The following is a 27,558-nucleotide window of genomic DNA, read 5'->3' on the forward strand; positions in this document are numbered from 1 at the left end:
TCGTGGAGAAGAGGAATGCTCGCTTTGCTCCGCGAGCGCAACGCGAGCTCAGCTTCCATGGGAATGGATTGAAAACGCTCGCCCTGCCCCGCGAGCGGCGCGAATACAACACTGACCCATTATAAACAGAAATTCTGTGCCCACTGGATGCAGCGCAAAGAGACGGGGCACAACCCGAAATGCCAGCATAACCAATCAGAAAAAAAAAAGTATTTATAGACCCAAACGAGCATCGTTTTCACCATCGATCGTCGCGTTCGAGTACTCGTGCCCATCCCTATGATGTCAAAGGATGTTGTGAGCAGAGGGGCTACTGTCAGACCGACCGCTCCAGTCTGAAGTACACAAGTTACCAACCGGTAAATACACTTTCATTCAGAAATTTACTCCGGCGCGGCAAGTTCCGTGCTCTGTCTTTCTCTGACACTTAAAGGGTAAGTTCATCCCAAAATCAAACTTGTGTGATTTATTTATTTTTATTCACCCACATGACGTTAAACGTGTTTTGAGACCTCGCGGCGTCTTCGGAGCACAAATAAAGATATTTAGGTGACATCCGATTTCCAGGCCTCCTCATAGACATAATGGTTATAGTTGTTGTCAAGGTCCAGAAAAGTACAAAAGACAGTGGCTCAATTTAATTTTTTTTGAAGCGACGAGAATGCTTTTTGTGTGAAAAACAAACCAAAATAACGGCTTTAATGAATATATTCTCCTCTGTCATGTCAGTCTATGGTGCACGTTCAAGAGAGCACTCCCACGCATGTTCCGTAAATATTCGACCATTTCACTTCTTTTCACTTGCACACTATTTTCGGTTGCCGAACATTCCATTGTGACGAACTTTTAAGCAATAAGCAGTGCAGTGCAGCGCAGCGCACTGAGCACAGCATCCTCATCTTACTTACTACTGAAGATCACAAACTAAAATTTTGCATTACTGCCATCTGTTGTTCTGTAACGCATCTTGCGGCTTACGCACAGTACTCAGAGGTCGTCTGATGATTATGTGACTGTGCAGAAGTAAACTGGACACGCGCACACACACACACACACACACACACACATCCATCCAGGATGGAGCAAGGCATGGTGACCGTGGCAGATTCGGAATCGTAAGATGTATAGATTAATTGCCCATGGCCTTATTTGTCCAAGTTCATGTCTCTTAAAGAAGCAAACAGTAATGGTTACACATATTTGTATATACTGTAGTCTGTGCAAACCAAACAATAAAACGCTGTTTGCATCGAAGACTTCAAGCACAAATTTAAGGAAACACATACAGGCGAGTTATAGCCATTTTAAATCGAATAATTATCCGGTTTTATTAAAGCAATATGACCCAAGAAGCAGTGGGTTACAGTGTATTTTATAACAGCTAAGGGCACTGTAGCGCGACGCGAAGCGCTTATTGCTTTTATGAAACTGTTATTCCAAATGCTTAGCAAGGTTTCATAAAATAAATTAAATGAGGTGATATTTAGGCTATGTAATGCGGTCAGCCGTTATAAATCGGGGTATTTTACAACAGCTCAGCCAATCAGAATCAAGGACCAGCACTGACCGTTTTATAATGCATTTTATATATTAAATGTCTGTTTAATTGCAATGATGAATCCTTATTTACCATTAATTACATAGACTACAATGACCCGCCCATTTCAAATCTGTCCAGCAACAGTTTTCTAATGAACCTAACATTGTGCCAGGCCCATTACTTTGGCAAAACGTCTGCCAATCGAACAGACAAACGTAATCACAATATAACAAGTGTGTTCATCAAACAGTAAAGGCCAAGATTGAATTAACTTCTTTAACAAGTGGCTCTAATTTTGAGTATTGTATTGATTGCAAAAACAAGTTTTGAAAATGAATGTTTAGTGTTTTAGCCTTTAAATGATGCATAGCATTTGATTAAATATTAATGTTAAACAACGGTAATAAAAAATGCAGACACAATAAAAAACGCTCTTCCAGCTTGCCCATGTGCCCTTTGCAAAATATATAAGTTGCATACATTTGTTCTTTTTGTTGTTTTAATGATTCACATTGTCTACATTTTGCAAACTGTTAACTTGAGATAAATTTGATTATTCAACTTGACTGTTTAACTTTAACTTGAGTACTGTGTAATTTACAAAATAAAACAACACTGAAATAATAATTGTATTACATTGTTTTCTTACAACATTTTTCATTAACAATAATTCAGTTATTCTTAATATGCAATGACACTCTAAAATCAAAGTAGTTTCAATGTAGCTAGCTACTTTTTTATAGTAACTTGTAGTGTAGCTAACTACTTTTCAAAGTTTCAAAGTAGCTTCCCCAACACTGAACATCGGCTGTGAAAGTTGTTCTGTGTAAGACACTGATATTGTGTGTGCGTGCTCATATACCTCTAAAACACTTCTATGAAATTTCCTTTGAAGTCCTGCTTGCAAATGTCTCCTAGTCAATCTGCTTGTTTTATTATCCAACGTAGGTCCAATATAAAAAGGCAAAACTAACGCTTCTGTTATTAGTGTTAATTAATATAACCGGTCTGACCCAATTGGTCTGCTGTCATTTCTCTCGCCATAGTAGGAAAAAAAATTGCGATCTCTAACAAAGTTTGACGTTTGCACATGTAATAGCAGACCTCCGTTACACTTCGATCGATCCGCATGTGTTTTAACTGATGCCATTGTTACTGTTTATTGCTAAAAGCCCCACAGTTTATGAATACACGTGCACTGAGAAGGGACCGACCAATCACAACAGCCTGAGAAGCGGAAGCTCGCTGATATGGTATGGGTGGGACATCTTCAGAAACACGCTCTAAGTGGGGAACCAATCACGACAGACCTGGTCAGCTTTACCAATCAGAGCGTTTCGGAAAGAGGGATTTTATAGACCGGAATAAATCCGGTCCTTTTGTTAGAAGAGGGACAGCGGTAGACAATAGACTTGAAATATGTGAAATATAAAGCGTTTTTTGAAACTAGAAACATGAACATCCATTGTTAAACACCTGAAAAACATAATCAAAGCTTCAAAAACAGCAAAAGAATGGCTCCTTTAAATTCAAATTCTCTGCAAATGTTTTTCTAACCACTAGAGGGAGATAGAGCACTGCTGTAGACTTAAAGGTGCAAAGTGGGTGCTGGTGGTTAGGCTGTATGTCCACTCCACATGGGTGAGCATTTGTTTCACATTCAGAGCTTCTCATGGGAAATTGCATCTTATTCACCCTAGAAAAAAAGCTGTAAGCTTAAACTCCTGTTTCAAAGCCTCTTGTGTAAAATGGTTTTATTTAGATAAATTCACACATTTATCATTGTTACCCTGTTTTCCTTGCAGGTTCAGTTTATGTAGAGAATATTTGAGACTGCATTTTCTATGGAAATTCCTAAGCTTTGCTATGCTTTTATTCTACAGATAAAATGTGGTTTCTATTTACACTCACGTCTTTGGTATAAAACAGTTCACCTTAATCTCAAAAGCGTGAAAGCTACATCACCCACAGAAATTCAGACACGTTGCCTGCTCTTGGCCATTAGCAAACTTGATGCATAGGCAAACCGTGGAGAGATCTAAAGAGCTTGGGGTGAGCATTGGTCCAGCCTTCAGCATCTGTGATGGTCTCACTGATAGATGAGCGAGAACGTTCCATAATGCCCTCAGTAAACTGTTACAAGATCTCCTGCACATCACTCACGAGCAGTCTGTGCTATCAGTGTCCCGAGAGCAACTCTCCACTGTCTAATCTCAGTCCACACGCACTGTCACAGCAGGATGTTTATCATGTACAACACTAACTAACACTCAACATACTTTCACATGCTGCTGGGGAACCAGTCGGCCCTGGTGCAGACAGGTCAGAATGGTCCTCGTGTCCTTGATCTGCAGAGGGCCCTGAGTTGTGTAAATAGTGTGAATGTGATTCATATTCTACTTGATAAGACAGAAAAAAAGTGTTGATTCTTTGCAGGGGAAGAAGTCATTTTCATAGCCCGGACTGATGATGAGACAAATAACTATTTGGTTGCTGCAATTATTTTGATGTTTTATTGATTAATGGTTTCTTATTGGCTCTCATAAACACAGCTGAGGAAATAGATTTGGCTGAAGTGTCTTTTATCCCCTCTCCATGTATAGTCTCGGTGATTATTAGTATTCAGCAAATAAGTTATTCTCAGTTGTTCAATTCGTGTTTTTGTTCGCCGACTTTGCTATCTCGAACCTCTGTGGAAAAAGTTAGATTAATGATAAACAGCACATCTCGACAGCTGCGCCCAGTTTATTTTGGAAATTTTGTGAACCTGGGATGGGTTTCTTTGAACCTAACCCCTGTTATGAAAGGCCCTTTCGGACAAATTGTAAAGATGAATCACGAATCGTGGCTCTGAAAGGGTACGAGGGAAGGAAACGCAACCCTTTTGTGATGATAAAGGGAGGGCGAGAACCTAACACTGTTGGTTTGACTGTGCCATACAAGGCTGTTATAATAGCATCATCTAAATGCATCATCTTTCCACATTGCAGCATGAAAAACTTCAGAAAGGTTTTGAGAAAAAATCTTTAGTTTGTACTTTGTACAATCCATAAAGATGTTTTGCTTGTCTTTAAACTGAATCATTTTGCTTTATTTAGATGGGCATACAGTATATCAAGGGGTCACACAGTTCACACAATAAGAAAGGCCTTGGATTTGGATACTGAATGTGTACAGATGGCTGACAACGTCTTTTTTTTTAGATTATGCACATCTCTTTTTATTATTATGCATCTTCAGAGGATCTCCAGAAAAGAACTGGACACACCACCTAAATCCAAGTTCATAGCTTTTAGATGGAACTATATCTTTAATTCTCAACAAAGTGGGTCTTGCAACGTATTGAATCAAAGATTCTTAAATGACAATTTACATTTGTGTTTTATATACAGGACTTAACAATAGGAATGCCATACGGCCAATTATACACTTTTGGGCCAGCAGACTTATTGTGTTACTCAGGCCAGTGGTGCATCATCACTGTGTGTATTCATGCCTGGCAAATGTAAACATTTGGTTTTCATTTATGTATTATAATTAGGTGTGTGACGAGACACTTCAGATGAGACGAGACACGAGACTGAGTTCTAGAGAACGAGATGAGACGAGATATTTTGACTTTTTAAAAAAATCCTCAATGAAATATATAGGAACATTTTTTATTTTTTTCACCTTAAAAACACAAAATGCAAAAAAATGTAGGCATTATAAAATCAACTTGAATTTTATGGTTATGCACCTGCTGCCAAAGTGTTGTTGGAGGGACACGGGATGAAGTCAGAGGACTGTGGATCATCCGAGCTGCTGGGAGTCAATTTTCTTTTCTGTGGCTGTAGGCCTAAATCTTTGCAGCCACTTATCCATTTTAATTTTACAAGCAATTGTTGCTTCGTTACAAGCCGCATGCAGTGGAATTACATATGATGCGTAAAGACGTGCGCTTACGCATGACACTTGAGTGGACGCATATTTTTGGATTGGATGTCATGAATTTGACCTTTTATGGCACTACCTGTCACTAGAGGGAGCACGTCTTTATATTTAGCTTGTAAGAAAAACATGCCTGGTTGAACGTCAGGTGCGTTATATACAAGTAAACGGTACATTTCAGCATTTTGTTCACGTTCCCCCTCCGTCACCTGGCGTACCCCAGTTTGGGAACCACTGCTCTACTCTACATGTGGTACAGTCCACTGCTGTTCAGCTGCGGACGTGAAAGACGTGAAAGAACCGTTCGTCTAGCGGGATGGAAAATCAAGTGGTCTTTATGAATGGCTGGGCCGGTCACTGTAGCTCACGGCACGCACATACTTTGTGCAGTTATTAGCGTGTTCTGTACAGTAATGAAAACAGGTCGCACCACAAAAAAATGTGCACTCACACACATGCTCCCAAATATTTTTTAATGTCGCACAGGTTAAATACAGGGGAGCATATGCGACTAAAATGGTCGCAATTTCGAGCCCAGCACTCCATCATGCCAATAGGGAGACTCAGAGATGACGTATTTTTGTATGCAAAACCCGGAAGCGAGTTAGGATTTTAGGATTTCCGGTTCCATCGCTCCAATGTTTTTTTAATGGGTTTTTGGTAAATCGCCTGAAGTAAGGTCTGTGGTAAACAAAACCTCTAAATATTTTCACGTTTTATTCTATAACATAAAACATACCAATTATAGCCCGCTTGTGATTTTTTTTAAAGCCTTATTGTGTCTTAAACGGTGGTTGCTAAAAGTGACTAATTCCTTTGGCGGGGACGTTAGACATCATCGCGCATATAAAGCTTACAAATAATGCAACGGCACAAATCTCTTAAAACGTAGATGCGGATTCATTCACGGTGTAATTACTTACCAGTGAACACGTTTTTAATAAAGTTTGAAAGAGTTGTCAGAGGCTTGGTTGGTGGTGACGTTGATATCGAGCGACCTTAAGTGTAGTCTGTTTATAGCAATCGTGTTAACTTTTTACCTCTGCCGATTGTATTTCGGCTTCAAAAGTAACAATGTTGTGTTGATTTGTAAAGATTATCTTGATAGACAAAATGTGTAACCATCATAAACCTTTGTTAATCTGATCTTGATCTTCCAAAAGTCTATGGGAAAAATGCATAGGCTTTCGGTCGAGGGAACCAGCGCGGCACTTACTTCCGGGTTAGCCTACAAAAATACATCATCTCTGAGGTACTGGATTGCATGAGGATATTGTGTTCTCGCGAGATGTCGTCACACCCCTAATTATAAGTTCAACAGTTAATATTTCTGTTCTGATTTTTTATTAAATTGCAATTGCTGATTTAATGATGCCAAGGTAAACAGATCTAGCTAGCTGGTTTTGTCAAAACTGCGAGAAGTCGAACTATACAGATTTGGAAGTGTTAGATGGGTCACTTAGATTAGGTTAAACAGTAATCAAAACACTGTTTACCCTTGTTTTCCAGCAAAAGTGTGTTTGTTTATCGCTGTCATAGTAACATTAAAGCAGTATTATTTAATTGAAAATGAAAAATCATTTTAAATGTCTTCATTTGCTTTTTTGTAAAGAGCTGCATATTTTCTAAAGGCAATGTTTACATTTTTGGTTGTCTGCATATTCTAAAATGTGCAAATTGAGTTTATCTTTGGATATATTTATCAGCTCTGATCATTTTTAATCCATTTGATTCACAGATATAAAGGTGGAGCCCACACTAAAACTCTCAAAAAAAGTCACTATCCATACTACAATTCCTACTGTGAAACAAGGTAGAAACTCTGGTCTTTAACTTCTCCATAGTGGCAGTTGTTGGGGACTGGTGAAATAATCTGTGGGCTTGTTGGCAGGTGCTATTTTCCTTTAACACCTGATCTCCCTTGGATTAATTGACCTTTTTTAACTTTACAAAGCTTTACTGCACAGGCTGCTTGTTTTATCAGCTGGAAATGATGCTGATGGGTGTCCTGCCGTGTCTTGAGATTTCCTTAACCTCCAATCATGCTGGAACTAATGCAACTCAACTTTCAAGTTCATATTGTTCGGAATTGGTCATGGGTTTGGGCCGAGGGTCATTTCTTCGTGACCTCAAAGTTCCTAGAAAAGTGTGTGACGGATAGAACCACCGGACCTAACTGATGGTCTTGTGTTTCAGAGCCGGTGGTGGAGGGTGCTGTCTCCGTGGGACGAATAGTAGGCTCAGGTACAGCCTCACTGCAAAGAGTGCATTCTGATCAACACGAGAACCTCAGAAGTTACTTTGGGAGGCCTGGTAGTCCTGAGATAATGTCCTCTACTACATTACACAGATACTGTACATCGGTTACGTTGATGGGAACGGTCACATAGGGAATGTGCACAGCACGTAATGCCACTGTTCCTGAACTAAAAAGTTTGTATGACTACAGCAGAATGGCTTTGAAGATTAGATTGTTTGCCACATACAATGGTGTGAAGTGTCATAATGGCACACCATAGACGTGTCAGCCCTTAAAAGGCACACTTATAATTGTATTATGTTAGATAATCTATTATATCTCTATAAACATGGCTTAATTTAGCATTTGTGTTTGACTGAATCCTAGTCAGTCATCTGCACTGAAAAAAAGAACTTGTAGAATTTACATAATAAAATCCTCGTAACAATTTGCACAATTTTTTTAATTTGCTGCTATAATTCAAGTACAACTTACTAACCAGAATAAAGTAAATTCTACTTATTAAATACATTTAGTTTTTGTTAAAATATCAAGCAAATGTTACTTAAAGTAAACAAAAAAAATGACACTGAACAAAACCATGTGTCTAACTCAAACTTCACAGATCGCTTACTTTCATATTGAAATATACTTTTTTTTTTTACAACATAGATGGTCAAGTAAGAAAAGTCTGGTGGTCTCTGTACTGGCATCAGCACAGTTAATGCTCAAGAAGTGAAATAACACAATTCATGACTAATAGTGTGCCTCCCTCAGCCTAGGCGCAAGCACCACTCTTCTGAACAACGGTAACAACTTAAAAAACCCGATCTTAAAAATTATACCAAAACTCTCCTAAATCTCAAAGATAAATCAACAAAAAACACGAACAAGTCTTTCTTTTTACTGAAAAACACTTAAAATGACAGTTAATCTTGAAAATGAATCTCCTAATGCAGTCAGATACAAAGCATGCTAGAAACTACAGATCAACTGCCAAGGTAGTTATATCTACAAAAATGATTTATGTAGTCTCAACACAAAATAAATAAGTAAACTTAATTTGACCAATTTAAATGGGTTTAACATAATAAAATTGAGTTAGATTCAATTAAAATTACTCAAACAAAATAATTAAAATCTTAACCAAAATTAGTAGATTTTATTCCCAAGATTTTGACGTTATTTTAACTCAATTTTTTGGTTTAAAAACAGGAACATAATTATGTTAAGTATATTTTAATTTCTTTTCATAAAATCTACTAAGGCACATGAAAAAAATTCAGTGTGTGTGGCATATTAAAAACAACACATTTTTTTTACTACATATGCGGCTACTGTACCTCGTTTCCTATTTGTTGCTGTGCACCTTCAGTTAACATCTCAAAGCATAGATCTTTTTGAAGGGGTCAGGTCTAATCCCAAAGGTTATTTAAGAGTATGCATGTTGCTGAGGTCCCACTACTGCTGGCGCTGAGCAAGGCAGTTAAACCTGTGACATTTTTAAAGATTGGCCAACCACATGCTGCTTTGAATAATAGCCTCTTCTAAAGGATTATTTTGGTTTCAGCAGTGGCCACTTTCTAACCACTTCCTCCTCTCCATTCTGCAGCATTTGTCTTGAGACTTTCGACCTTCAATGGAGTTCTCAAATCCTCCCTTTCCATGCATTAGTGCCAATACGATTAGTAGTGCTGTACTAACTGATGCTGTATTTGCACTCTGAATGTTACAAGTGCTGCTAATACGCAAATGTAAAAGCTGAATTAATGTCTTTTTTATCTGTTCATCAGTCCTGTTAATGAGTTCATTTTTCCAGTCTGCGTGATAATTGATTTCTTTGTTAATTTCTTGATTGTTTTTGTTTCTTGCTGCACTGCTCTGGCTACCACCAAATGCATGCTCAAGTCGAGCCTGTTACTGTTTTTATTGGTTTATCACAATTGAAAGACGTAGACCACTTTAGGCATAACAATGACCGTGATTTGGTTTACTGTTTTAATTTTTCCCTCAATCACTTTCTTTTCTTTCTTAGGGCTTAGCTTTATTGACACCTCATAGACACCTATGATCTAAAGGAGCCTGCATAGGTGGACAAACTGCTTTTTAACACACTTTCACAGCTGATCTGAGGAATGTTTTGGCTGGCCTAACCTGATATTGCTGCCTCTACATACTTTACAGTATGCTAAACTCCCTCTAGATGATGATCTAACCTGGGATGAAATAGGAATGCTAACGTAGCATCTTTAGTACTATCAAAATGTGCTAAAGAAGCATTTTGGTATACATAATGGTGTTGGGATAAAGAGTGATAATTACAGTTTTATTGTTGTTCGCTTTTAGTTTGTTGTAATAGTATAAAAGTTGTAATTGTCATCTTTTTCTTTACAGCATTTGATAAGCAAGGGTTCTTGGTGAATCTGGACACAAAGCTGTAAGTATTCTGTGTGATGTCAGTAAGTATATACAGCCGTGGAAAAAAATTAAGAGACCATTCCAAATGTTCAATTAAGCAGCATTTCTAGATAGTGGTCATTCCAGCCCAGTGTCTGTTGAATTTCATCAAAATCAAACCTCAGGATTGACAAAGTCATCCAACAGCAATGTAAACAACTGACAGCATGACAAGACACATGAAAACGGAGATAAATTGAGGTTGTTGCAATTTTTTTTATCTTTTCCTAAATGCATGTACAAATATTATTGATGTATCGCTTGAACGTGAATATGAACTTGTTTTCTTTTCAGTATTTGAGGTCTAAAAATTACTTTTTTGTTATTTTGACCTGTTTCTCCTGTTTTATTTTTTTGCAAATAGAAACAATATTTTTATTTGAAATTTGGGAGAAATATTGTACTTATAATAAATAAGTACTTTACAGAATATGACGACAATTTTCATTTTACCTCAACACATACCTACAAATAATAAATTCAGAAAAACTGTAAATAATTTCGAAATAGTCTCATTTTTTCCACGGCTGTATATTAAACAATGTTATATTTGTTTATACAGTGGCCTGTAACAGTACTTGGACCCTCATGTCTCACCTAAACATGTCTGGATTGCATTAGATCAAAAATATAAAACAATTGGCATATTTGAACAAATAAATGCTTAATCTTTTCTCATAACCAATGAGATTAAAGCTGGTCTCAAGATCATTTCTATACATTTATTACCCATATATTTGTCATTTAAGTTTCCTTTAACTTCACACAGAATCTGATAAAAGTAAGCTCTTCTGCTGGTACTTTAGAAAAATTATTTTAACCGAGAACCTTATAACATTGATTATTTGATTATTTCCCCAGTCGGAGTTGTAATATCACGTACCCTTTTACTTCCAAGCTTTAAAGTGGGAGTGAATTGTGGACGAAATTTTGAAGCTCCAAATGCACTTTTTGGAGCTTCAAAATCTCGTCCACAATTCTCTGGTTTTATGACTCCAACTGCATTATTCTGAAAGAAAAAAGTCATATACAAATAGGACCCTTGAGGGTGAGTAAAACATGGGGAAATTGTGTTTTTGGGGTGAAATATCCCTTTAATATGTTTTGAAAATAAACTCCTCCTCACTTGAGATGTTTAAAAATGTCCTCTGCTGCTTCTCCAAAAGTGCTTCTTCAAAACTGTTTCCCCATTTTAGGTTAACAAAACATTCCTACCAGTTTCATTGCCTCAGCATTGTCATTTAAAAAAATAGAGGTGCGTTCAATGGGCCTCATTCATGAAACACGAGCAGAGCGATTTTTTGTGTAAATCGTTCGGAATGTCTTTTTGAAGTAAATTTTCGGATTCATGAAAATGTATGTATTTTCAAAATGTTAGTTGGTACGAAAGAAATTTACACCTGCTCCATACCACGTGTAAATAGTGCGTCAATCCGCACGTAACGTTCTGTATTCTTTTAGACAAACTGATGCCACTGCATTTTGTCACTGTCCTTTTTTACACAGCCGTCCAATCACAGTGGAGAAGAGGTGGGACAAACACTACATTGACCAACCATCATACACAACAATGGACAAGTTAATATTAATAGTTACTGCATTTTCATATTAAGTAAAATTCTTCAAAATAAGATACTAGTAGGCTAACTGTTGTGGATATATTCAGAGGTGGGTAGAGTAGCCAAAATCTTTACTCAAGTAAAAGTACAAGTAACTAGAGAAATTGTTACTCAAGTAAAAGTAAAAGTCACTGTTTTAAAAATTACTTGAGTAAAAGTAAAAAAGTATGCAATGAAAAAACTACTCAAGTAGCTAGTTACTTTGTATCTGATTATATAGGCCTACTACATAAAATTAATATTAACGCCAATATTTTAATATTACATTTTAATCAATATTTTTAATTATCATAAGCAGATATCTTTGCAATATACTAGAGAGACTAAAGAATAGACAAACACAGAAGAGACAAGCATTTCTGTAAATTTCATCTAGTCCTGATGTCAATGTAGTTTACACAACTTATTTAGAATAATAGACCATGTCAAACTAAAGCATGAACTAAACTCAGAGCATTTCCTAAGATGATCTAGAACATCTGCAGTGCTCTCTTAAATGAAATACACATTTTTGAACAAAGCTCATGTTTTCTCGTGTTGTGTCACGTGTGTGTTGTGAAACGCTCTTACTTGTAAACAAACAGTAAACAGTGAACCACACGCCCATCAACAAGTTTTCTTCCTTCTGTTCTTCAAATGTATATTTCTGCAAGCCCACGTCTCTGTGTCTGACAGGTAACGCGCATGTTGCTGTGTCTGACGAACAGGTCGCGCGGGTGCGCGCATATGGCGGGCATTTATCATTGCTGGCAAACAATATGACACATTTGCAGTTTTGATTGTATAGATATAGATTAATATCCACTTCATCCAACGCTCTTTGTGTTCTGCGTCTTCTTAAATTTCGCCCTACGAGGAGTGAGTAATCCTGCTTCAGATGATTCAGATCGTGCTGCGAACTGAACAAATCATTTGAACTGATTCATTAGCCTATGAATGGTTTTGCCCATTGTTCAATTAATGCTTTCAAAAGAATCGACTCAAAAGAATCGATCACTCGGGAATGCCCGTAAAAAGAGACGACAACCTTGAAATATACATCGCGTTTTAAAAAGCATATTTTAAAATGAAGGAACGAAGGAACGTCACGCAATGTAAGTTATGTAACGAAGTAAAAGTACAGATTTTCTATTAGAAATTTACTCAAGTAAGAGTAAAAGTACACACTTTTAATTTTACTTAAAAAGTACATATTTTCCAAAATGTTACTCAAGTAAATGTAACGAAGTAAATGTAGCGCGTTACTACCCACCTCTGGATATATTCTAAATCACACCAACCAACTCATCTCCGGAATAACGCTCTGTGCCTCCAAAGCAGTTTAATTGATTACTTTATTGGTAAGCATATAGCCTATTAGTATCTTATGCATTTATGCAATATAACGTGCCAAACTAGAGAATGAAGTCCAGAGGATTCCGGCATTCCTAGATACATAATTTGCGTAGCAGTAATTCATAGGCGGGGATTATGCTAATTGTGAATGAGCGCGCATGCGCGCACTGTTTACGAGTGATTGGAATTCATTAACATACACACATTTTACTATCAAATCTGACATTTACGAAGTATTTGTGAATCCGGGGGAAAGTTTTCAGGAAGGTCTGTTTTACGTGCAAATTACTGAATTTACTCATATATTTACGAATGTTTCCTGAATGAGGCCCAATGTGTGGTACCAAAAAAGGTTTAAAAGACTTTTGACCCCCTTCAGTGCCATCAGTGTATCTTTGAGCAATCTATTCCGCTGACCTTGTGAGCTGTTAAGGTGTGACATATTGCAGGTCTGTGTGTGGTAGGTGTATGTTTACATTTCATCGGTGAAACGGCTGAATTCTCAGACTCTCACCTCGCCCTAATCTCTCAATGTTGAGCATCAGAGAAGACGCGTCCGTCCACACCGCGCACACATACAATAAGCAAAGCCGTCGACAGGTTTAAATTTCATTGACGCTGTCTGTGTGGTGCACTTCATCATCGCTCCTGGCCTCAATCCACCATCCGCTCTGCTGTTTAAAGACTCAGAGCTGTCACAATGGCAAAATACAACACTGTCCCATTGGGCCAAGCACTTCATCAAAATGAAGGCTTCACCAAACAAGTGTCCTGTGGCTTTGCTTTTATTTTGACTGTTGAAAAGGCATTTATTGTAGGACGGTGTGTTTAGATGATGCCAGTGATTTACAAGGTTTTTTATGTGTGGTAACAGCGTAACCTCCGAACGCCTATTTTATTATAGAACTTGCTGCTTAATGCACTTTAACAAGGTGGTCCAGCCAGAATGTGTCCATTCTCACCCACCTCCAATCTCTGATAGTCTCATGATCTCGCACAGCACTCTCTCTCTCTCTCTCTGCTGGTCTCTCAGATTCAGACTTGTCATCTCCTTACTTGTTTATTTGAACTGCTCTCATTGTGTACTGCAGATTATTAATGATGCTTCTCCGTTTTGTGGGCGAGAGTGTCAGCTTCCCCCATACATTTAGAGAAATTTGTATACAAATTGTACAAGAAATTGTACACAGATTTTTTGCCGGTATGTATTTCGCCAATGTTTTAATAGTCCCATATTATCTTGCGATTTGAAATAAAGGTTTGGGTTAAAGCGACAGTTCACCTAAAAATCTGTATAAATGTCTTTGTTCTGATGAACATTGAGAAAGATATTTGGAAGAATGCTTGTAACTAGACAGTTTTTAGCCACCACTGACTACCATAGTAGGAAAAATGTTTATGTTATTAAAATGCCACAGAACTGTTTGCTTTCCTACTTTCTTCAAAATAAGAACAAAGATATTTATAATGCCATTTTTCCTACTATGGTAGTCAGTGGGATTCAAGAACTGTTTGGTTAGAAGCATTCTTCTTCAAGGACTTATTTGAAAGTTTACATTTTAATGGGTCTTTTACAAAGCCATTTGAAAACAGTTCAACAATTACCAAACAAAAACGTTTCTTCTATTTAATTTATTTGACACTGTTGGAAGTAACGTATCCACATCCCACTTCAGATAAAACAACCCTCAGTACCTCACTATTACCCTGTAGGATCATTATGCTGCACTTTATGTCAGGGTTAATATTTACTGTTCTGTCTTGGTGCAATTAATGCCTCCTTCCTCTCCTCTCTTACTGTGTCTACAGGCCTCCGGAGCTGGTCTACAAGTATGGAAACCTCAGCGAAGGAGCCTGCAAACCTGGCTATGCAGCTGCCAAAATGACTGCTATCTACCCAAAGTATGAACTGCTTTTTAATGCATACACCCCAAAAAACAACATAGAACTTGCACTGGAGTCCTTTACTTTTTCACGTGTATTGACGCAATACTGGATGTGGTCATGTTTTTAGAAAAGATGTATCGTATTTCAAAGAAAGGATCATTGAAGATGGCAGATGGTATAGAAGTTTAGTTGCAAGAAGACAAAGAGGGCTTTGCTGTGTTTTTATCTGCCTTTTATTCTGATCTATTCATCTTTTTGTCAAACCTGCTTTTGATGTCAGGCATCGTCCAACGGAATTAGATAAAACCTCAATGGGGGAAGCTTTGTTGAAGGTTCACTGGTTTAACCCTGATTTGCCAACCACAGCTTTTCTTCAGCCTGACTTTTACTATACGCGCATCAGCACTGGAAAGACACTATGTCATTCCTCAACTACGAAGTCCCTAAGGCTAATCTCATAATATCACAGAAAGCTGCTCTTCTGATCTTTTTAAGCCTTTGTTAATTTGTGAAACACCACAACAAACAACCACTTCCTCCTGATCTACAATGTGCCTGTTGTAACTTTCTGTGGAAGTGGACAGTGGTTCTGTCTTTGCAGCCAAAGAGGAAAAAGTCCTGTCAAGCAGCCACTGTGGAGGACTGAATGATTCAACTTTTTCACTCTGAATGATGTCACAGAGCACTCGACAACCCTCTATGATGTCACAGGCCTCTGATAGATCCTTCGCTCTTTGCCGCCATCCATTTACCATTGTTCTCTCATCTTTAAGATCATTCTCCTACTGGCATACAGTCATTGTTAGCATAAAGCATTTTTCCACCGCGGCATGCCCAGCAAGAACTGAACGTTATGAGTCACGGTGCGATTTGTTCATGGATATTTCTCTCATCACTGTAAAGATTGTTTAGAAATAACTTGTCCACCAATCAAGCCAGATTATTTTGGAAAGGACTTTAACAACTATCGCACAAATAGCAAAAACAATATTTAATCAAAGTCGAATTTCATCATTTAGTCAAAGGCTGTTCTGGATTGAGTAAACAAATGCTAACAAAACAAAAATATTAGTAAAAAAGGTTTTATGAAGTTTTAAGAATTCTAACGACAAACCGATGGCAGAAGTTTGAGTGGTCTTCATGTGCCCTGTATATGTAGACTCAGCACAAGCACCATGAGAGCCGTAAAACCCAGCAGTGACTGAATTGGTGGCCGAGACATTTTAACAGTTCCCTCAATTAACGGCATGTTAACAGTGTCTACAATCTGCCACTAATTAACACGTGATGGTTCTCAAGCAACCGCTGCAACCTCACACATATTTTCACTACTTGTAAAATGATAAAAAGTATATATAAAATAATAAAGGATTTTAATTATGTATTGTTTTTTGTAAGCAGAACCAAGAACGATGCTAAACTAAATGACTAAATGATATCAAATGTTGTGATATTTTGTCATTTCAAAAAACAAAGATAAAGATCATTATTGATTTGTTGCTATACCCCTCTGATGATTCTCTCGAACTGACCGAACAAAACTGAAGGTTCGACATCATGTGGGAAATGAGCCAAATAATTCTTCAGTTGATTAAATGAATGGACAGCCTTTCAGCTCGGAAAGAGTTTTTTCAGTGTGGATAAAAAGCTTGTTTAGAAGCGTGATACATTTGTGAGAAAATGTCAATTCAATTCAATTTTGATTGAAATTTCTTTTAAACTAACATGATGCACACATGAATCTTTGACCATTGTGTTGTTTTTGTGATTTCAAAAACATTTTTTAATGAGACTATACTTGGTCAACTGTAATATCTAAAAATGTTTTATTATAATTATGTATTTAACAATGTTCTTAAAGGTGTCATGAACTGGCCTTTTTTATTGTTTTGTACTGTTGTATGAGGTCTACTTATGACGTTCGCGTGGTTTTTACATTCGAAAATATCAAAATCAATAAGTAATAGGCTATTTTCTACCAGGGTTTTGAGGCCGTCTCGACAAACGCTCGGTTTTAATGGGCTATGATTGGATAGCAGTTCGCGTAGTAAACTTAGTTGGAGCCTTCTGTAAATTTGGTTAGACACGTAACATTAGGTTACACATTATCAGGACATGTCAAGCGATCTCTAACAAAGCAATAGTGATGAGTAGTGCAAATATGTTTTACTCGCATAAGATTGCTGCGCCATTCCTGTCGGATTCAATATTGAAGGCACAGCACTGCTTTTTCATTTTAGTCTCTCCGCAAATCCAGCGTCGACATGGGCCGTGTTCACAAAGGAATCCGCGGTGAAATGAAGCGAACAAACGCTCAATGTTTTACCCATGTGAGCTGGAACGTCTTTAAAAATAAACTTCAACCACGCATTACTAATGTCGGAATCCGAAGGAAGGTTATGCAGCGACTGTGTTTTTCCACAACCAGGCACTGCACAATATTTTGCGATCTTTACGGCATGTTTATTGCTTGCTCGCTCTATCTGGTTCCGCGCAACTTGTGTTACTTCAGTACTGTCATGTGCGAACCAGTGGGCAGGGCTAGTAATATTCTTCTGTGGAGGCGATGCTTAACCTACAGTATTTATCATAGACGGGTGCATTCCAGCCAGCGTTCGCTGGGCCTGGTGTCAATACAATTTGTAATTTCAGTAACAAGGGGGTTTTCAGTTCTGACACTTACAGGATGTTCGCTTGAATGCGATTACCTCTTGTATAACAAAAGCTCAGGTTTAAATTGATGTCATAATTCATGACACCTTTAATTAAATAAAAAAAGCTCATTGATAAGAAGCAAGTTTTTCGGATTTTCCTTGTTTAATGTTAAATGTATTCTTGGTTTGGACTAGACAAGCTTGAATAAGATACAGTATCACTATTTCATTTCCTCCCCCATGTCCTATTTTCATGGGAGTTGCTAGTGTTAGAAAAAATATGGATTTGAATAGATTTGAAGTTTGCAGCTGATCAAATAACCTTATATGTCAAGTGTTTGAGTAGGAATAAAGCCCACTTGGGATGTGCAGGATGTTGGCTCTCGAATGGTCTCTTATCACTCTTGTTAGGGATTTGGTTTTATTGCGCATTGTAGCGAGGAAGGCGGGACGAGAGCCGTGAGGCATGCGGGACCGGTGCGCGTACAGCTGATACTCATTATCACTCACGCCACCGGCCCCGCCTTCCTGCCCCACGGATCTCGTCCCGCCTTCCTCGCTACACGCATATAGAAGAAAACCACCTAAGGTGAGTTGATTCCAGCCCCCCCATGTCAGTTCAGTCTTTGGTTTACGCCTGGAATCCACTTTATTTTCAACACCTCCGCTCCTTTCCCAAAATTGTTAGTATTGAACTCTTAAATCAAATGTCTTGAGTGAACCCGAGTGGGCGGTTATGAAAATACAGCCCCCAGTAAGAGATAACCATGAGGAAATGAACGCAATCTGCGCAGGCCTCCTGTTCAAGACCCCATTATGACAAGCAGACCCCTGTCTCTCTCAGGGCCTCAAGCTCTTGCACCCAGTTATTTATAATTCAAGTTAGCCCGGACCCCACAAGCCACAAGTTAATTAATCACAGTTTGTTTTGGCAAGTCATCACTTCATCTGCTTTTATCAGGTAGTGTATGTGAACGTTCGTCCTTTTTCTTGACACTGTTGGACATCCCCTGGCCTTAAGCAATTAGTATGTGAAATGAATGCACTTTTTTCGGCGTCGGTTAGACAGTTTCCAATAGCAAGCACATTTATTTCTCTGCCTCATTTCCTGCCATTTCTATCTGACATTCTTCCCTTTCTACAAGTGTCTGATATTGCTGTGTGTATATATGTGCAATTCTCAAGCAAATATTCAACTGGTTGAGGATTGCGTTGGCAGTACTAAGATCACAGATTCGCTTTCCAGGGAACACGCATACTGATAAAATGTATGTTAATGCTGTCGATTTAGCTGGTTTATATGCAACCCTATTCCTTGGTTATGTTTTGTTAAAACGGTCATTTAAAGTGAAGGTCATGTTGCCAAAAGCAAATCTGTAATTTAAATGACCCGTGCATTTTATTTATTGGCCCATGATTATTTTTTTGGTTTCTTAAGGGGCTCTAGTTTTTTTTAGCCATTTGTAACCCTCAACAAGCTCTCCCTTTTAGTCTCCCTATCAACCAATCTACTGCAGATTTCATAAATTAAACCGAACAGTCCTGGAAGAAAAAAGGAAAACAGAAATAAGCTGCAGGATCCCTGTGTTTGTAAATGAATGACCCTGTCGAGTCGGTAAGGTCATAAAAACACGAATCCATCGTGCGGGGGCACTTGCAGAAGCAGAAGAGAGGTAGCGTTCACTGCATGTTTATGGGAAGTCACTGTTGGACACTTGGGTTTCGGTATCCGAATTTGATAAGGTATTTTGATTTGTGTGCAAGAAGCCTTGCTTCTTGTTCTTAAATGAATCGGTAAATTAATTAAACGCCTAAAAGGGATCTTTAATGAAAAATGTGTTCCTACTGCCACCTGTAATGGACTTAGTGTTCCACTTCCTCAGAGTTTCCCATTTGTATTGCTGTAATTGTTGTTGCAATGCCCTTTAGTAGCAGACAGAGCTGATAAGAAATGACAGTGAGGATCTGCGGGTCAGAGGCACAAGCATTCATCGTTGTGCTTGCGCCTCCAGAAGTAGCACATCTAGGCTTGGGGGGGTGTGCTGGGAAATGGCCGCCGGGTATGGTATTCTGTATGAGAATGGGTGAACGGAGGCCTGGATTCATGATTGATTGGAACTGGTTCAGCCAGTGTCTTAAGCTTTACCCATGGGTCAAGCAGAGAAGAGGTGTGACCTCTCACAGACAAAGACCCCTTTAAACCTCCCCAAGCTCCAAATGTCCAGGAAAGAGAATGTGTTGTTTGCCCAATCAAACAAGCCATGTTTTTGGAATTTGCATGTGTGGATGGAGTTATTTTTGGTATTGTGGGAAATTTGCAGTTGTTTTTAGACAAAACGCATTGTTATCATTCTGATCAGTGTTATTAATGTTTAGATTACCAGTGTGATTGTATTCATTAATTTAAATTCCGTATGTTTTTGCAGGTTTAGTAAGCCAGCTTCCATGTTTCTGGATCGAAACTTCAAGCGGCTTGCAAAAGTTAACAACTATTTACCTCCATTTGGATTCAAAACACAAGGTTTGTATCTATTTTTATCATCCTCAGTGTTCCGTATAGGTCACAACGCCTCTGAAAGAGGGCAGTTTTAAGCAAAAAGAGTCACTATGTGGGTTGGCTAGTAGGACGTTGACATCAAGACACATCACATACAAGTATACAGGGTTTTTCCTGGCTCAAAATGAGGCGGAGGTGGTGCCATCCTGATCTTGTACACACACACACACATGTAGGCCTACCGTACCTTTAAGTGGCTTAACCAAAGTGACTTTGAGTTTGACATATTAAAAGTTCTAATAAAATTAGATAAAAATGACAATTATTAAGTTATATAAAACATTACTTTTATTATTTATTTATTTACCAATCAGAAATGGGTTTTTTTAATCAAATAAAGCTTTTTTATCATTTTCAACTAACTTTTCAGCCCACAATAGCCAACTGAATTAACCAGTCTTACTAAATGAGCAAAGCTCATTCGCATCTTGCATTCTCTGTGGTTCACTTTAAATGACTCAAGGATCTCTTATATTCGCTAGTGACTGAAAAGTTCAATAGTTTAAATGAATCTGTTCAAATGAGTCATTCGTGTGCGAGTTGTTCTGAACGCAATGTGCGTTCATACTGGCGAACTCGCTGTGTACAGTATACGCTGATTCAACGATCCAACTGCACAGCTAAAGACATTACAATGATGTACGTCATGTTAATTTAATAAATTTCAAGAAATTAAACGTAGTTGGATGCAAAACAAACAGCCGTGAAACACAGGCTGACTCTTGTTCTGCAACTCTTTTTAGCGCCTCAGTGTGCTGATAACGAAACAGCGCCTCCACTGTGGCGTAATGTCGCAACTGCAATTACAAATGATCTCTTGTGAAGACACCCGACATAATTTTGGCGAGAGCCTGAGGCGCACGACATTTGACGGAGGCGGCCACCTCCAATTTCTCTATGCAGGAAAAACCCTGGTATATTTTAACCAATTAATTAACCAATTAATTGTGTCCCTGCCTGTGAAAACCCATTTTCTATTTTTATATGTAAAATCATTTTACATAATGAAATACATTTTCAATAAAAGAGCATTTTTTGAAAATATAACCTTGAAATCTTTAATATTGACTGAGTAAGGCCATGTCAAGCATTGAAATCATAATAAAATTAATGGTTGAAGCCAAACTTTAATGCTCTCAGAATTCGATTTTGGGACTTTAACCTGGTTTTAACAGATAGGGTCACAATTTCTTGTTTACAGATGCCAAGATGTTGCATCACAGATTCAGAAGTGACTGCCGAATTACATACAGTACATGCATAAAATAGAACTCGCTACGCTATTTAAACATGTTGTATTATATAGGCACAGTTTGGCGGTGCTGTTTAGAGGGCAGTTTTTAATTTACTGACACACTTAGACATCAACACTCATCATTAGGGTTGGGTACCGTTCACTTTTTAGCCGGTACCGGTACCAAAACGGTACCTGGAATTCGGTGCCGGTACCAAACGGTACCTTTTTTCGGTACTTTATTTATTTCAGTGAAAAAAAAGTCCAAACCTCTCAATTCAAACATTTTGTTGAAATTTTACACAAAGACTATAGAAATAACTACAGCGTTATTATTACAACCAGCTTATTCTATTTCCTCCTCACACACATAATCATTTATTCATGCAGTGTGATAATTTACCTAAACCATGAGGCCTCCACCATTAACAGACCATTAGAAAATATAGAAAAACAAAACTTGAAAAGTCTACAAAAAAAATTTTAACAGCATCATTACTGAAATTAACAGATTGATTTGTAATATACATTTTTAACAGAGATACTGAAAGAATTACATATGTTGATCATACAATAATACATAGTGTAAATGTGCATCAGTCTCCTGCGGCGCTGTTCACAGCTTTAAACTGCACCTTGACGGTTGCCATACTCACCTCTTAACATCGACTGCTCTAATCTGTCACTAATAACTTTGCTTCGGGACTTCATGAGATGATTTTATTCATTGGTGGACAGAAAACACAAAGCGCCTTAACAAACTTAAATGTTCAGCGCAGTGTTATGTGTGTGCGTGCCGGCTGCGTCTGAGCGCGCATTTCCTTAACGTGAGTGTACGCTTAATTTTCTAAACAAGAACAAGTGAAACAAATAATATAAATATGATAACCGTATGTAGAGTCGAGTGTTTATTTTCATTTTGTACGTTGATAAGGACAGCCTGCTTTATTAGCGGTTTTAGTTTCGCTTTGCGTGAAGTAAAATTCTCTCTCTCTCTCTCTCTCTCTCGTACATGCTCACGCGCAGTACCAGATGCATTCTCAAGTACCGAAATTTGGCACCGATTGATTTAATGTGAATCGATACTCAGTAGTACCGACGTAATTCGGTCGGTGCCCTTAAAAGTACCGAGTCCGGTACCCAACCCTACTCATAATACAAATCTCAACAATGGTGACAATTATCAAACAAATTCAGATAAACAGATCAACTGCAATGCATGCTGGGAATCATGAATGAGTTTTGTACTATGATGTTACCCAGCATGCATTGCAGCATGAATTTTTATTTTGTTGATTGTCACCATTGTTGAGATTCATACAGTCTAACTAAATGAGCAAAGCTCATTCACACCCTACGTTCTCTTGTAGTTCACTGAGCTTTGAACGATTCACTGATCTCTTACATTCTGTGTAAACGAATTGGTTCAATGGAGTCATTTGTTTGCGAGTCTTTCTGATCGCTATGTGCGTTCTTATTGGCGAACTCGCTGTGTACAGAATAACGCTGATTCAACGAGCCAACTTAACAGCTAAAAACATTATAATGATGTACAGCAAGTTAATTTAGGAAATCTTTTCAAGAAATTCAAGAAAATGTAAATTGAACGTAAAACTCCTGAACAGCCGTGAAACACAGCTAATACAGCTCCTAATATACTGTAGCTCTTCTACTGAACTCTTCAGCGTCTCACTGCTGGTAACGAAACAGCACCTCCATTGTGGCGTAACTGCAGTTACAAATGACAATCTGTTTAATAATGCACGCAGTGTTTTTTGTGAAGACACTTGACATATTTTTGACGAGAGTCTAACGTGGCACGAAATTTGATTGAAGCGGCCGCCTCCAATTTCTTTAAGCAGGAAAAACCCTGATCTGGGATTACTATATACAAAGTGTGCCCTCTCTCTGTCCTTTCATGCATTTAAATGTGACCAAATTTCTGTACTAGTGCGTACAGTATGAATCGTTAGCACTGCACTGACGTTATTATATTATGTCTTTATGTGCCCATCGATCTGCGCAGCGGAGTCAAACCTTTCTACATTTGAACTGGCCGCTCTCTCCTACAAAGCTCACAGCGCTCTTTGTTTGACAGATGTTTTGGTTGTCAGTCATTATAACTGTGTTGTCGGTGTTCATGGAGAAATACTCACGGGCACATTATCATTGCTCGTTGCCGGGAGAGTGCTGCGTCTGGTGGGAGAGAGAGGCGCTACTGCTGTAGGAGCAGCGGTGGAGTTTGTGTGGGGAAAAGCAGACACTTTGGCAACAATCTTTTGTAAATCGTCTTTTTTCCTCTGCGCTGGTGTAGCTGCGTTCTTTGTTGTTTTATTTCCCTGCGACTTTTACTTCGTTTTGCAGCTAATGTACCACACAATGACACTCTCGCTGTGGGTAGTTCTACTAATTCCGCCGCTGCGTTAACTTTCTCTAGCTGGTGTCGAACTCGTCTCACGCATATATGGTGCTAATGGAATGGTCCACTCTAATCTATAATGGGGGGAGTGCCTTCGTACAGATGTAATAACTTAAAACGTTAACAGGGATATCCCGACTATTTTGATGATTACTTGGGGCTCTACGTGGCTGCTGACATAGCTTATTGGTTAAGTCCACCCCTTTCTTTTGGGGGCCCCTGGTAGCTCGGGGCCCCAGGTGATTGCCTACCTTTGCCTAATGGTAAGTCCGCCCCTGCTCTTTATAGTGATTCATAATGATCACCAATTGAAATCAGCTACCGGATTTCTTTGCTTTTTACCCCAAACAAACAGGTTTAACACACTGTTTCAGCGGTCAAAGAGAAGCTAAGTAAATGTTCTAGTAGTGAAACACAAGAGCAAGAGCCCAACTAAAGCAAACACTGATCACAATAATGGTAGTCAGGTTAAATTTCAGCCTTTTTTAAAAATGTATTCAATGGTTGCTTGTAGTGTTGTCAAAAGTACCGGTACTTCGGGTCCAAGTCGGTACCTAAAAATAAAAAAGTTGTCGATACCTAATTTTCATAAGACCCGGTACCACCGACGTACCGGGTCAACCGGGTACTGATGCTCTGTCTGACAGGTTGTCAGTCGGAAACTTTTTATAGACGCAATAAGACGTGATGAGCGGATAAGCGCGGCTCCGATCCACAAGAGATGCGCACAGAAATACTTCAGATTAAAGTCATATCACGAAGAAAACGAACAGAGTTTTGTGGTGAAACGAGGAAGCATCCGGATTTAAGTTAACAAGTTCAAGCGGTAAGTTTCAAATTCTGTTCGTGTTTGCATTATGAATGTTGTAGCATACTGTATGTTAAGTTAAAGGTTACGTTTAAACAAACGTCCCTGTTTGCGTGGTAATTTGTTAGCGCCAATGCTAATCCAGTCAAGTGTCCTTATTAACCATTTAATGCTTTTATAACTGTAATGGGGTAAAATAAGTGGGAGGACAGGATGGGGTTTACAGTACCTATTTTATATAGGCCTATCTGAAATCTATGTGCTAGAAAACTAGCATTCTAACTGTATGACTAGCAATGTGTATGTTTTGGATAGATAACTCTATTAGGTTTAAAAATTCACATTTAATCTAAATAAAAATCTATCTGTTGCTTTTATTATTTTAATATACAGTTACCTTAATGTAAGTAATCTTGTGTAAATGCAGTATAAAAACTGAGGTTTGTTCTAATATTGCATATGCATGTTTGTTCAGTCAGTTGACTTACTGAAGTTTATTCTATTTGTCTTATACAGCAGCAGACTGAGGAGGATGTTCATCAGCATGAAAGACCCCAGTGAGCACACAACAGTTTCAGCAACAATTAACTTATACGTCATGTATACAAAATGGCATTGCTTTTTATACATTTATATTAACAATGAGCTTTATTAATAAAATTGTGTTTCAATTAGCATGTACTGGTGTTTTGCTTTGGTACCGAAATTGGTACCGAGAACCGTGGAATTTTACTGGTATTGGTACCGACTACTGAAATTTTGGTACCGTGACAACACTAGTTGCTTGCTATCTGGGACACTTTAAAGTCTTAAGTAAACAGGACTATTTCAGTTTTGAGTACAGTTAACTCATTTTTAATGAGTAGCTTGTACTGTTCGGGATTACAGTGTGATTACATCTTGGATTTCACCACATTGTCAAATGTTCCAGCATTTGAGGGCAACGTGCACGTAAGGGTACCTTGAATGTAACCTTTGTGTTTGTCGAAGGGCTGCCGTGTCCACGCACATGAAGACTTTGAAAAGAATAGGTCCCATGTTTACATTACACCTGGTTTCTGTTTTCTGCATGGATCGCGAGCATGGCGTGACACCGCTTTTAACTTTTTCATTCGGATAGGTGATACGTGTGGTTCTTGAATAGAACTCCACAACGGTTCTTAAGTCATAGGGCAGGAGAAGCATAAAAATAGATGTCTTGTTTTTTTCACTTCCAATTTTGATCTGTGTGGCCACCTACGACTTTGTGATTTCTGCTCTTGATTACGCCCCCTCACTCAAAAGATTGCAGATCGCACGGTAGCGTCGACCATAGGGTAATCCCAAAATCCCTTAAAGACGGTTGAAAGAAATATGACGGCGAATAAACCATTAAGACTGTTTTGACTGTATGTTTGGCCTTTTAAGTGTCTTACAGTATTAGGTAGCCTCTTAAGTGTCTCCAGTGACTCAGAATGAAGTGTCACTTTCAACTACTTTGACTCTTTGGCAGACTTCCTAAGAGCAAGTACTAATATTCACTGTAAATTATGTGTAGATAGTTTTCGAGTGTGTTTGATTAGTCTTTAAACAAAATTCCTTCACGCCAAACGTGAAATGAGGGAAATGTGTCATTACCTGGCATGCAAGAACCTTGCTTTTGAAAGTCACGCTTCAGAGGTTTCCGTGACAGCAGCCTCTAGCGCATTAGCTCTTCTCATTCTCAGCATCTGTATCGTACCCAACCATTTTCACTATATTTCAGACGCCAATGTCCCTTGCCAAAACAGTGTATGTAGAAGGTGAGGGTCCTGTTTGTTTAAACTGCCAGTAGTGATACTTGGATGGCATGTTTATCCCATTATTTTAAAACAATTAGAACCTATTGCTCTTCCCGTTTCTTTTTGAAACCTGCTCTTAATTTTTTTTTGTTTCACATTCCACCCTTATCCAAGTGTGGTCCCTCTGCTGTTTATTCAGTCAGTGGTGATGCTTGATGCAAGCTGTCAACACTTTGTCCAAACAATGACGGCTGCTCCCTTATGCCTTTTAATCATTAAGGTTACAGTTTAGGGTTAATACTTCACACAACAGGAATTTGAGTTCTTACAACAGTTTTCGCACTATACTGAATGGCCCGTTTGGGAGGCGGAATCGATTTAATCTTGTAATGGCAACCGTTTGTTTCAAATCGAACCAACCCAGGCGACGTCACTGGTACATCCTAGTGTGTTTGCCTCTCAATAACAACGTCTTTGGCAATAAAAAAGATAATGTCACATGTAAACTCTTTGTTGTCAGAAAGGGTAATGGTAGTCATTAGGGTGGATGCTTTCAAACCACCGGATGAAGAAAAAAAGGTAGAATTATGTACAGATGTAGATTTGGCGCCTCACAAGTGCTGCAAAGTATCTAGCAGACCTCCCAAAGTGTTTCTTTACACATTATACCTAAAACCTCTTGATTTGGGTTCCTCAATTACAAATAAAGATCAGTTAGGGCGTGTTGGGAAAATGAGTCAGCCCTTGAATGCTTTTTGACTACAGTTTTCTGATCAGTAATGGCTATTTCACATCTTTGGCCTTTTATAGTCTGCGTAGAGAAGCGAGGGCTCGATGGGTCGCTGTAATGCTAAAGTACCCTTACTAGGAAATCTGGTGTCTTCACTGATAGCACACAATACAACGCGTGGCTGCCGTAAATGCCTATGAGGGTATCGCAGGAATGATCGCTATGACCAAACAGTCCTGTAAATTTACATCATGAGGTGACATGCTTAGAGCAAAGTCTCAGTCACTGGAATTTTTTGCTTGTTTGCGAATGGCATTCCACTTTTACAGGCTGTTTTTTCCAAAATGGTAACAACCTATTTCCAGTTGCTAATAAAAGTTCCAGGGGTC

The 27,558-nt window shown here is 38.5% G+C and overlaps 1 protein-coding gene across 7 annotated transcripts in view; it reads left to right on the forward strand.

Annotated features, from left to right (window-relative positions):
- Nucleotides 1-27,558, forward strand: part of st3gal3b (ST3 beta-galactoside alpha-2,3-sialyltransferase 3b) — a 70,723-nt gene that overhangs the window by 20,587 nt on the left and 22,578 nt on the right. For 5 of the 7 annotated variants that reach the window (XM_057333187.1, XM_057333186.1, XM_057333189.1 and 2 more), the window contains exons 3-7: nt 7,209-7,283; nt 7,667-7,714; nt 10,104-10,146; nt 14,930-15,022; nt 20,088-20,182. In XM_057333187.1, the coding sequence (XP_057189170.1) occupies nt 7,209-7,283; nt 7,667-7,714; nt 10,104-10,146; nt 14,930-15,022; nt 20,088-20,182 (354 nt within the window). The remainder of the gene's footprint in view (nt 1-7,208; nt 7,284-7,666; nt 7,715-10,103; nt 10,147-14,929; nt 15,023-20,087; nt 20,183-27,558) is intronic. The other 2 variants (XM_057333191.1, XM_057333192.1) reach the window with 2 other exon arrangements.

This window comes from Triplophysa rosa, linkage group LG5 (assembly GCF_024868665.1).
Source record: "Triplophysa rosa linkage group LG5, Trosa_1v2, whole genome shotgun sequence".
Lineage (NCBI taxonomy): Eukaryota > Metazoa > Chordata > Actinopteri > Cypriniformes > Nemacheilidae > Triplophysa > Triplophysa rosa.